This window comes from Amphiprion ocellaris, chromosome 21 (assembly GCF_022539595.1).
Source record: "Amphiprion ocellaris isolate individual 3 ecotype Okinawa chromosome 21, ASM2253959v1, whole genome shotgun sequence".
Classification (NCBI taxonomy): domain Eukaryota; kingdom Metazoa; phylum Chordata; class Actinopteri; family Pomacentridae; genus Amphiprion; species Amphiprion ocellaris.
Genome location: NC_072786.1, coordinates 7334691 through 7347653, shown reverse-complemented (window position 1 = coordinate 7347653; position 12963 = coordinate 7334691). Strand labels below are relative to the sequence as shown.

At 38.6% G+C, this 12963-nt stretch overlaps 1 protein-coding gene across 1 annotated transcript in view; it reads right to left on the bottom strand.

Annotated features, from left to right (window-relative positions):
• Window positions 1-281: 281 nt before the first annotated feature.
• Window positions 282-12963, bottom strand: part of ccdc146 (coiled-coil domain containing 146) — a 56150-nt gene continuing 43468 nt past the window's right edge. Inside the window, exons 19-23 of the mRNA XM_023285791.3 lie at window positions 10322-10432; window positions 10081-10218; window positions 8299-8424; window positions 6938-7060; window positions 282-1052 (exon numbers count right to left, since the gene is read on the bottom strand). Coding sequence (XP_023141559.2) covers window positions 852-1052; window positions 6938-7060; window positions 8299-8424; window positions 10081-10218; window positions 10322-10432 — 699 coding nt within the window. The 3' untranslated portion in view covers window positions 282-851. The remainder of the gene's footprint in view (window positions 1053-6937; window positions 7061-8298; window positions 8425-10080; window positions 10219-10321; window positions 10433-12963) is intronic.

The following is a 12963-nucleotide window of genomic DNA, read 5'->3' as shown; positions in this document are numbered from 1 at the left end:
ATCAGAAGACAGAGACTTCCAGTAACTTTTAAGGACTTTTTGGAGGGAAAATGTTCGCTAGTAACCAACACTGAACTCTCCACCCAAATTAGAGCTCCACTTTAATGTATTTCTGCCTTTGACTCTCCTCTGCTGCCTTTTCCCCAACTGCCATTGCTCATTCCACTTCATTTAAATTCTCCTCTCTCTTTGTCATTCTCTATGCTCTTTCAGTGTTTGAGCTTCCTCTCCGTATTTACATTTATCATCTTGGGCATTAAGGAGACACTCCTAGCCTTGCACAGAGCTTAAACCCATTGCAGTTTATTCAAAGATTACAAGCGTGAGGGATGAAACAGCAACAAGACTCAAGGAGAATATGTAGAATTACTCCGGCGTCCCTGAGAAATGAATTTATCTCGGAGAGCAAGGTGGTAGAAACAGCCGTGATGTGTTGCTACAATACAGAACATAAGTGGGGAATATTATGGAACAATACAAATTTTATTTCCCACGTTTCTGATGATTTCCCTTCCACTTTTCTGCAGTATTTAGTGTTACTGCGGGCTGACTGTAAACAAGCTATTCCCAGTAAATTTAAAAAAAGAAGATTAAAACCAGATGCAGTTCACAAATGCACGCTCACATGACAAAGCAGCAGTGGTATGCTGGATAGTGGACACAAACACACACTAGAGGCAGGGGGGAATGAGCCAATTCAGAGAAATTGCACCGAAAACATCTTTAATAATTAAAGCGGCCATTGGTTTTTTAAGATCTGCTGATTCCTTGAGACAAGATTAAATGTTTTTGAAGGACAGTGATGAAAACCGAGTGGATTGTGATGGAAAGAAAGAGCACTTAGCTGTTTTCTACATCTCTAAGGGTTTGAGAGTCGGTTTGCGGATGTGTCTCATGTTGGCGCCTGGTTGGGAGGGTTTGAAAGGGGCCTGGGCGCCGTAGGGTTTGGCCACCTGGAGCGGGTCATTCTGGGGGATGTAGGCGTTCGGGCGAGCTTCGGCCGTGGTGTATTGTCCACTGGGCAGCTGTTTCCACTCCTCCTCTTCAGCAAGCTGCACACACAAACACAAACACACAGCAGAGGCAGGTATAATATTTAATGCAGGCTTGCGTGACCTTGGACTAAACACTTAATTTTTCATTTTCCTGAATTTTAACCAAGTAAATGGAATAATCAGTTCTGCAGTTTATTTTTTTTTAGATCTCAAGACAAATGCAAGGACGCTGGTGAAGAACTTATTGTGAAATAACAAGGCAGAAGCATTGTTTCAATAAGCTTCTGCAATATGACAGCATTTATTTCAGTCTAGAGTTGCATTAATTTTCTACCAAGATCTTATATTGATGATGGGAGAGTCAGACCACTGTGCAAAGTCTTCTCCAGAACATCCCAAAGATTCTCAATGGGGCTGAGGTCTGGACTCTGTGGAGGTCAATCCATGTGTGAAAATGACGTCTCATGCTCCCTGATCCACTCATTCGCTATATAAGTCCCATGAATCCTGGTATCATCATCTCAGAACATGCCCATGTCATCAGGGAGGAAAAACGCCATTGATGGAAAAATCTGGTCACTCAGTATCATCAGGTAGTCAGCTGACCTCATTCTTTGGGAACATAACGTTGCTGAACCTGACCAACCCCAGATCATAACTCTAAACCCCACAGGCTGGTAGGTACTAGCCATAATGAGTTCATCACTTCATCCTCCTCTCTTCTTACCCTGATGCCCCCATCACTTTGGAACAGGGTAAATCTGAACTCCTCACATCACACAACCTTCTTTCATTGGTCCAGAGTCCAACCTTTATGCTAACTAGCAAACTGAAGCCTTTGTTTTCTGATTAGCCTCACTGATCAGTGATTTTCTTAGAGCTACACAGCTGTTCAGTCCCAATCCTTTGGGTTCATTTCTCATTGTTCAGGTGGAAACGCTCTTACTTTCACTATTAAACATGGACATGAGTTCGACTGTTGATTTCCTACGATCATCTAAGTGTTTGTTCCTCGAAGATGATGGTTCTCCACTATCCTTTCAGGTTTTAATAATGCATTGGATGGGTCTTAACCTGATTTTAGTAGTTTCAGAAATCTCCTTAGTTGTTTTTTCACTTGATGCAGGCCAATAATTTGACCCTCTGAGACAGATTAACATCCTTTCCACAACACAGGATATGTCTTCCAACATGGTTGTTTAGGAAATTAGAAGCTCCTCCCTGCATCAGCTAGAGTTAAATAAGTTGATGCAGATGATGCAGTAATTATCCAATGGAAGGATTTTACCTATTTGCTTAGTTAAATCCAAGTGTATAAGGAATAACAGTGATGGATTTTCTGTTGCTCTGGATGAATGCCGAGTGAAGAAACAACAAATTGTGTACATGTTGAAAGTTCATTGGGAGAACTCAAAGATCTCCGACAGTCTCGCCTGTGTGACGTCGTCAACCTCCATTAACAACATTCTCTGTTCGTTCAGCCCCAGTTGTGTGTGTTTGCAACTCCAGCTGAGGGAAAAACATTTCTGCTTTTCCCTCAGACAAACACACAGTTGTGTAGCAGAGTGCAATCTGTTGTCTGCCAACTGTCTCAGCCAGAAAGATAACTGCTGGGTGATGGAACACGTGACACTAATTCCACACAGCTTGCGATTTTGCAATAAGCTTTCTAATTCGGAATACTGGAAATGCGAGATCTTTCACATGAATTCATCACAGAATTATAGGCTCAATCACCACTGGGACTTAACATTTATTTAAATGTAAATCTTGGTGATTGCTACTTAAAGCAGCGTACATTTTGCCTGCAGCCACCCTCACCCTAACTGGTCGAGGCAGACGGCTGCCCTCCACGAGCCTGTTTCTGCTATAAGTCTTCTCCTGTTGTAACGGAGTTCTTCTTCTCCACTGTGGAGAATATGCTTGCTCATGTAGAATTTTTGGATTGTCCATTTATAGTTTTGTAGGGTGTTAACTTGAATTTTTTAATTAGTCAGGTAAATCTCTGTAATCAATAATACTATGGGGTCTTAACCTTGCAATTTAATTTAGTCAAACTGTATTTCATCTAATTTTGTAAGGGTTTAACTGTAATATTTAACACGCTTGGTAAATTCAGGTTGCAAATCACGCTGTAGGGTGTTTGGTGAAGTTGCATCGCTAATCCTTTTTCTCTACTGGAAAGCACTTTGGCTCAACAGCTTTTGTCTTAAATGTGCCATATAAATAACGGCTTTTTTAGCTTCACCTCTCTTCTCATTTCACTAATTGTACACCCTTGATTCTTTTCCTCGACTCCTTTGCTCTCGGTTACTAAACAAAATGAGACATCCTCACCTTGGAGCTGCTATTTTACAAAAACAATAAATAAACAGGAAGTGCTGCATCATCTGTCCACTGTTTTGTTAAAACTTTCTACTGTACAGAACAATGTTCACGATAACTTCAAGTATATATTTACTAACAATTCACTGAACAATGTGGCAGAATGTGAGGAGAGCGTACAGATGCCAGACAGCTGTATTTAGAGTCAAGTGTTATACAAATAAAGAGTGACATATATTCGGTTTGAGTGATATATTGATATTTGATAGTGAGATATAAAATATACAGAGAGTTTTCAGTCCTGCTCTTGACATGATTTGTATATTTTAGCTGTCTGTCAAGCCTCTTTTATATAACGGGAGTGGAGAAGACTTGCACCTGCTCATAGCTCCTCCAGCAAACCTCCTCGAGATGCATTTTTGGAGTTAAGATATTCTTTCAAGTAATGGGCAGAAGGACAGAGGAGACAAATAAGGTGAAATTACTGAAATAAAGGGAGCCTTCAGTGCCTTGCTGAGGACACAAGTTGTTGTTTGAGTACATACATGCTGTAATTGTATTTTAAATGGTGCTTTTATTATAATTGTGTTGGCCCAGATTAAGAGTAAATAAGTGTCATTTTTACATTTAATGTAGATTAAACCACGAGACTTAAAGGTCCCCCGTGGTTCGACTTTTTTTTTACAAGTTAATGTAAGTCCCACTTGTCCCAATAGTATGTATTTCAAGTTTCAGCTAAAATACTGCACAGAGCGTTCGTTCTATCATGCTTACATTACCTTGGTTTTAGCTTTAAATCAAACTGGCTGTTTTAGTGTATGTAGCTTTAAAACCAGCCTGCCAAAAAGAGGTAAAGAGGGCTCAGAAGCCACACCTCTAACTGCATCTACTCTGTTCAGAGTCAGCTGGAGGCGGTGCTTAACCTGGCATGACATCACAACAGGTTGCAGACCTGAAAACACTGATTTGTTATGAAAGGAATAAGACGAGTTGTTGCTCCTTCCTTACATTATGTGTGTCTCTAGATCAGGGATGTCAAACTCATTTTAGTTCAGTTGCCACATTAAACCCAATTTCATCTCATGTGGACCAGACCAGTAAAATCACAACATAATAACTGATAAATAACGACAACTCCAAATTTTTCCTTTGTTTTAGCGCAAAAAATACATTCTGAAAATGTTCACATTTAATGAACTATCTTTCTACAAAACATTATGAACAACCTGAAATTTCTTAAGAAAAGTAAGTTCAAGTTTAACAACATTATGCCCCAGTTTATCATTTACACATTACAACTTTCAGATCACAAAGTGTCTACAAAGAACAAAACATTCAGTCACAGGTGTCTGGAACTGAACAATATATTATTTTACTTTTAAAAAGAAAAAAAGCAACAAAAACAAGACAAAATATTACAAAAATGACACACTAACAACAACAGCAAGAAAAAAATGACAAAAAGAGACAACACGAAACAAAGCAAAAATTTAGACAAAAAAGTGACAAAGCGAAATGGACAAATGAGACAAAAAATGACAAAACTGTGAAACAGAACGATAAAAACGATACACAAAACGATGAATAAAGCAAAACACAAAATGACAAAAATGAGACAAAGAACACAAGCAAGACGAAAAGGAAACACAAAACGACAAAAACGACAAAAACGACAAAACAAAATGACAAAAATGTGACACAAACGATGTCAGACAAAAAAAAAGACAAAATATTTCAAAAATGAGACACAATATGACAAAAGAACAATGAATAATCTTGTATTTTACTTTAAGATCAAAACAACTTGTCATGGTCTAGAAATCACTTTATAGTTTTAATCTACAGTTTAACAAATTTACAATTTGCAGTTAATGTCTTCTCTGTCATTTTTACACTTAACAAAGTTGTCTGACGGGCCGGATTGGACCCTCTGGAGGGCCGCTTTTGGCCCGCGGGCCGCATGTTTGACACCCCTGCTCTAGACACAGTGAGTTATCAATATCAACAACAAGGAACTCATGAAGTATAATCTTAATTTCAACAATTAGTGTCCTTAGATAACAGTTTGAATTGTACTCGAAGCTGGGACTCAATCAGACTGTTTCCTTCTTCATGCTAGGCTAAAGCTAACTGCCTTCTGCTGCTGTTGACGATGAGCAAACAAATCAACCACACTGACCCCACACCATGTGGAAAGCCATCATCAAGACGGATTCCAATAAATCACAGTATAATTTAACACCGGCTGCAAAATTTCTTTCCTCCTCGTAGGATACTGACAGTGGCTGGCAAAATTGATTTGAAGCCATCGCGGCTGATGGATCAATTTGTAACCATGGCAGAGCGTCTTCACGATGCTACAGTCCTCCCTTTGACTTTCATCCCACAACAGCATGCAAATGAATTGTGGCTAAATCTCGCTGAGACTTCAAAGAGATGGCGATTTTCTCATGCATATGATCAGTTTATCCGCTGGCGTGTGATCTAAGGAACGCACACAAAACAAGGAATAATGGCTTTGAATGCCAAAAAATACATGTCAGCCACTGCCAGCAAATAAACATCCCTCTTATGAGGTTCACACGGCAGAAGATTAAAATGTGCAATTAATCCTTGTGTTGTCCTGTGGGTCAAAATCGACCTGTTTTATTGTTTGAAAATGTGGAAAAATATATATTTTCACAGTGAAACTTCTGATGTCCACATTTTCAACATTTTTGGGAAATCTTTGAACATTTTTTGGTGGAAAAAAGAAATGTTAAAAATGTTTCTTAAGAACTTTCACATAAAAATCAATCAAAATCCAGTGGATTTCGCTGGATTTTGGTTGATTTTTATGTGAATGTTCTTAAGAGAATGTTAGAAGTTTTACTGCTACGTATGTAATCACTTCAGATATTTTTAGGATTTTTTTTTGGAAGATTTTTACTCATTTTTTGAAAAAATATTTACAAGAATTTCCTTGCCAAATTTGGGGGATTTTAAAAAAAAACTTAAGGGAAACTTTTAAGGGATTATTGGAATTATTCTTCCTGAAGGTTTTGCAAATTTTCAGAAATTTGGGGAATTTTTTTGCTGAATTTTTGGATTTGTTTCAGACAAGGAAACAATATTTTTTAGTGCCCATAAATAAGGAAAACAGGAGGGTTAATACGTCGCCAAAAATTCTTTAGATGCACACCGACGTTTCTGTTCCTGCCGGTTTCTGCCTATTTTCTGCTTGCAGAGCATTGTTGTGTCATTTTGGACTTTTGGAGCGGCTAAAAGCAGGAATAAAAAGTGAACACAAACAGAACAGCACAACTCCAGACAGGCTGAAGACAGCTGGACTGGTTTTAGACACAGCTGATCCCTGTATGTGAGCTTTCCTTGTGTAGACAGCCGCTATTTCTGTTTGTCAGCCTTTCTGGCCGTCACATCCCGTGTTTGTGCACATCCTGAAAATGACTGTAGTTCCTGTTTAGTCTCTGTGTGAAAAGTTTTCGCTCACTTCTTAATCGATTCCCTCCCTTGCCACGCTTCTTTTCTTTGTCACTCTGTCTTCTCTTTCCTCGCCCCTCAGTGCTTTAATCAGTTTCTGACCAGCGATCTTTGTGTGTCTCGGTGTGTTTCGTTACCTTAGCTCTCGCCTCTTTGTCCCTCTGTCTTCTCTTCTTGTCCCGGAGCATCCTCCTCCACTCCTCCTCCATCTCGGGATGCGGTGGCAGGCCCTGCTCCAGCCGCTGCTGGCATCTGTCCATCTGGAAACACAGGAGCAGCGCAAAGAAACATTCACTTTGTATTCCTTTCACCGCATCCACTCTGCTCTCTCCTGACTCCATTCAATTCCAACTGCGCCCTAAAAACAGATGGTTGCATTAGTGTCAGAATTTGGGCAAAGTTGTGCCCCTGCATTTCCTAGCTGGAGTTGTGTCTGCAGCAGCGTGCTCCAGGCAAACACCAGCTTCAGGGATTCTTCAGGTTATTAACACAAATGTCTTGAAATATTTAGGAGCTATGTGGGAAATCCGCTCAGTTTTTTTGTTTAATTTTTTATCGAGACAGAAAGCAGAGGAACTTTCTGCTCGAACCAGTGTCAGAATCTCAAGATTTATTGTTTTAGTTATTATTTAGCTGGTGGCTTTTTGTATTTCCTGACAAAATTGTTGCAAAAGTGGCTGAAATGTTCAGACTTAAAGCTCATAGCAGGCTATGCAGAGATGGATTAAGCTAGTTGATGAACAGTTATTAAGTAGTTTTAAACAAAAACAACACAAGACTGTTACAAACCTAAATGTCATTTCTTAATCTGTGGAGACTATTCAGAGCAGCTATTTACACAAAATTCACTTACTGTTAATGCAGTTCTGCATCTTCTGATTTGCAGCAAAAGAAAAAAATGAACTCAAATGTTTCCCCACACGTTCAAATGTTGACAACAGAACATTTCCTGGTTGCTATAGTTACAGACATCACTAGTATTCTGGCTGTTAGCCTAGTTGGGGGCTGAAATGTGAATGAGTGATGAAAGCAAATCACAAATTCAGTCTGTTAATCAGGCTACCAAACAAAATAAATTGTGTAAAAATAAATTAATTGCTTACTGCAGAGGTGGCTGAGTGCTCAGCAGAATTGCTAAAAATTCATTACCACTTCACTTACTGCACTGCCACATTCTTGGATTTTTACAAAAACCCCTTGGAGTCTTTTTTTATTTATGAAACGTATTACTGTCTGTGTTTACTTGTTGATTTGTTTTACTGTGCAACTAAGCAAAATAAATGGGTTTGAGGTGAAGGACGGGACATTGAGAAATTATTTTTCAGACACTTTTTTTTTGCTTCCTTCGATCACAGCCAGTGGAGAGTGACAAAAATAATAGGAAAGGCGGCGGGAGAGCGAGGGGGAGGATGTGCAACCAGGAGCATGGCGTGGATTTGAGAATCGCTTCATGGTGGGTGAACAGTGTGTTGCTGTGAGGGACCAGGACCCCTCTGACCTGCAGCTCTTTCTCTTTCATCTGCTGCTGCTGAGACAAAGCAACCGCCTGCTTCATGGAAAGCTCTGCGGAAACGGCCATCATACGGTGGTTGGTGTTGATTATGTTGGTTCGGAGCTCGTTCAGCTGGAAACAGACAACAAAAAAACAGGAACTCAGATTTTTAGATGCATTCAGGTGCAGAAGTGAGGTTGATTTATGCCTGTCTTGATACAAAATTAGAATTTATGCAGCTCTTTTGTACTTATAATACTCATATACTGTCCTTCTGAAAATGTTCACATTCAAGGAATTATCTTTTAACAAAACATCATAAACAACCTAAAATTTCTTAAGAAAAATAAATTCAAATTCAACAACATTATGCTTCAGTTTATCATTTACACATTACAACTTACAGATCACAGTGTCTAGAAAGGAACACAACATTTAATCACAGACATCTGGAACTGAACAATATAGTGTTTTACTTTATGATCCAAACGACAAGTCAGACAAAAAAACACAAAAAAACAACAAAATATTACAAAAATGAGACAAAACAAAAAAAGGAGACACAAAATGACAAAAATTGAGACAAATGACATGAAACAAAACAAAAAAGACAAAAAATTTGACAAAAAAGTTACATGACAAAAAAATAGACAAACAATATAAGCGAGACAAAAAACCCACAAAACAACAAAAACAATACACAAAACAATGAATAAAGTGAAACACAAAATGACAAAAATAAGACAAAAAACACAAGAGAGACAAAAAGGAAACACAAAACGACAAAAACATGAGACTAAATGACAAACGAACATTGAACAATCTAGTATTTTACTTTATGATCCAAATGACAAGTCAGACAAAAAAGACAAAAAAAACTACAAAATATTACAAAAATGAGGCAAAATAACAAAAAGGAGACACAAAATGACAAAAAATGAGACAAACGACACGAAACAAAACAAAAAAGTGACAAAAAATTTGACAAAAAAAGGTACAAAACGACATAAAAATATAAACATAAAAAAAACAAATAAAGTAAAACACAAAAATAAGCCAAAAAACACAAGCGAAACAAAAAGGAAACACAAAACGACAAAAACATGAGACAAAAGTCAGACAAAAAAACAACAAAGCAAGACAAAATATTACAAAAATAAGACACAAAACAACAAAAGAACAGTGAACATCTAGTATTTTACTTTATGATCCAAAAAACTTGTCAAGGTTTCAAAATTATTTTAAATTTGTAATTTTACAAATTTACATTTTGCAGTTAATGTCTTCTGTAATTTTTACACTTTACAAAGTCGTCCCAGGGGCCGGATCGGACTCCCTGGAGGGCCGGTTTTGGCCCACGGACCGCATGTTTGACACCCCTGTTCTAAAGTGTTACACGACTTTCTAGTGCCCCAGCTTTACATTTTAAATTAAAATTTATCTCTATGTTGCTATTCCATGCTTCCACAAGCCTCCACTAGCTTTTATTTATAGCCGGTGAGAGGGAGAGAGAAAAGTGAAGAGAACTAGCAAAACGTAATGCTTGGTGAACTCCTAAATGCCCACTCTGCTCGCTCCTCACATGGACCGCACATGTTCTCCAAACAATGCGTCAGCAAATTTACACAAGATATATAGAGGGAGGGAGAAAGAGCAGACTGTAAATTAACAGGTGAATCATATAAGTGCCTCTGAGCCTGCCTTCCATCGTGTGGGGGTGTGTGTCTGTCTTATCTAATCCGTGTGCATATGAGCTAAGCTTCTCTCGTCTACATTTTTGTCGTCTACCTTCTTTGCCAGTGTGAGTCTGTCCTGTTGGCAGTTCTCGGCCCGCTCGCCGAGTGGCTTCGAGAGTCGGGTCACCTGGTCCACGAGGAGCTCCTTTTCCAGCAGCTGCCTCTCGCGCTCGGCTAAATTCACCTCGAGCTGCATGTGAGCACACACAGGGATGCCATTGTTAGCTATGGCCTTGCAACACAGAGATCACGATGAAAAGATTTTGGAAGGAAATGACATTTTCAAGTGGCACCTGCTCGATTTTTTTGACCAGTTCTGCAGTCGATGGGTCGCTGCCTTTTAGCTCTTTATAATCGACTGTTCGATTCAGACCTTCGAGGGTTTTGTCCCTGGCTTCTGACAGCTGAGAGAAACACAAAATCAGATGCAATAAGAAGAGGATTGATACAGTATAGGTCTGTATATACAATCAAGTCGCTGTTAATGATGTCAGCCAACAAATACATCTTCGAAAACCTCCCACAGGACCTCAAACATCACAAAAGGAATAAACAACATGAAAGTGTGAAAGCAAGGATCTAGAATTAGTCTTCTACTGTTTGTGTTTCGAGTGTCTCGTCCTCTAGGCGTTTGAGATACTTATTGCAGTGGGGATTTAAATAAAACTTAATGCTAAAACCCTTTCTTAGCTAAATGTAGTGCCAGAGATGGTGAAGCCACTTCCCGCTAGGTGACAAGTCACTGGGAAAGAGTGATAAGAGAAGCCGAAATTTAAAAAGCCACGGGATCCCTCAAGGGGACTGTAAGTTGTTTTTTTTTTTTTAATAAAAATTTCTGACATCCCTTAAGACAGCAGAAATAGAAGCGGAGGCACGGATACACAAGAAAGCACAAAGAAGATGACAGATGACAAGAGGAGGCATTTAAAGTAAGTGAAGGGGCAGGGCAGGTGTTTTAGATTCACGCCTTTAGCAGACACTCTTATCCCGAAACAGCTGCAATTAATGAGTGTTGAAGGGGGAGTTGGAGGTTCGCTGGAGTAAAAAATGTGTCGCTGACATGACTTACTGATTAACTCTTCAGACGGATGACAAGAAGTTACCATACAAAACATCAATTAAAGGTAGCCTGTGGAGCTGCTGACCTCTTTTAATGAGTCGGTTCTGGTTTTTCTTGCCTGATCTCATACACTCATACATGTGAACTTGTATGCAGGAAACACGCTTAACATTCCTGCCACTGGTTTCACAGTGCTTTACTCATCATGTGGCCAGAATGAACCTTTTTGTCTGTAAAATTTCAACTTATACTTATATGTATGTTTTTATGTCATGCTTTATGACTTTATTCTGTAATTATTACAGTTCTTCTTCATGACCTTCACTTATGCCTCAGTTCCAATAAATCAAAATGTATGCTTTTCAACCGGACAAACAGCATCTCCAGCTCCCCAAAGATCACCTGTGCCGATGGCTCAGAACTCCTGGGTCAATATATAGTTGAGGGACTTTTGAAGTCCATGGGATATATCTTGCATACATTTTTATTAAAGTAAAAAAAAAAAAATTATGCTCATTATGATCATGTCTTTACAAATTCCATAATTATTTATCATGGAAACAATCACTTATTAATAAAAAATGACTTGATATCACTAAAACGTAAACTAAATAACTGTCCGAATTTAAAAATAACCACCTTCTAATTAGCTAAACAATAATAAAATGAGCTTATTCAAAAATTATTTTGATTGTGTTCTTTTTATTAAGTTGAGATAATCATGACAGATATTTCTTTTTTGGCAATATATTAAATTTTATATGGAAAATAACAAATTGTATCACTTTCAACTAAGTTCCCCATTACAAAAACACCTCTCAAGGAAGTGTGTTAATTCCAGATCACATGACCTGCTCCACATGATGTCATTTCCTCCTGAAGAAAAGACTGGCCAGACTCCAAGGCTTTCTGAGTTATTTAGTATAAAGTAGTCAACAGGTTTACTACAATATCTTTGTAAATAACTTTCAATCTCAATTTTACTCAATTGTATATATAATATTTAGAAGAATCTTTCTCTAAAAATGTCATGCGATGTTTGGTTATAAGCAGACATGTTGATTTTAGGCCTGAAAACAGCAAAAATGTCAACTATGATACAAAAAGTCCTGCAATTATATACTGACCTCTGGCTAGACTCTTCACTTTCAATATTCTACAGGCTAAAATCAAATCTAGACTGGGGTTCCTTTACCGTAATAAGGCTTCCTTTACATACTCTGAACACTCTTGTGAAGATGACCATCCTCCCTAAGTCCAAATACTTCGATGTCATCTACAAAATGGCCCCTAAGTGTGCCCTTAAGAGGCTTGATGCCCTCTATTATTCAGCCATCCGTCTAGCTACCTTTCTCCACCCACCATTATGACTTTTACCAGCAGGGTGGGTTTGCCCTTCCTTTACACCAGGCGACTCCAGCACTGGCTTTTACTCGTCTACAAGACCCTATCAGGGAAGACACCTCAATACCCCATCCAACCTCCTACACCCCTCCCATAATAACTACCTCCTGAGGTCCAGTGATCACATAACACTCCATGTCTTGACTGGAATTCCTTTCACTTTGCTGCAGCAATCAATTGGAATTCCCTCCAAAAATCTCTCAAACCGTCAGCTCTTCCATCGCTTTACATGTTTAAGCAGAAACTGCAGCCAACCATAGCTGACCGCTGCACATGCATGTTTCTCACTGAATTGCTAGCATTAATCTAGGATGTTTTTAATCTCTGTTTAAACACTTGTGTCCTTTTTTTGCAAATGTATTGTTTATTTGTTATCTTTCTTCCTGCCGGGAAGATCCTACCTGGTAAAATAAAGAATGAAATAATAAAAAAGAGCAATAATTCAGCAAACTAACATTCAGAAAGAAGGGT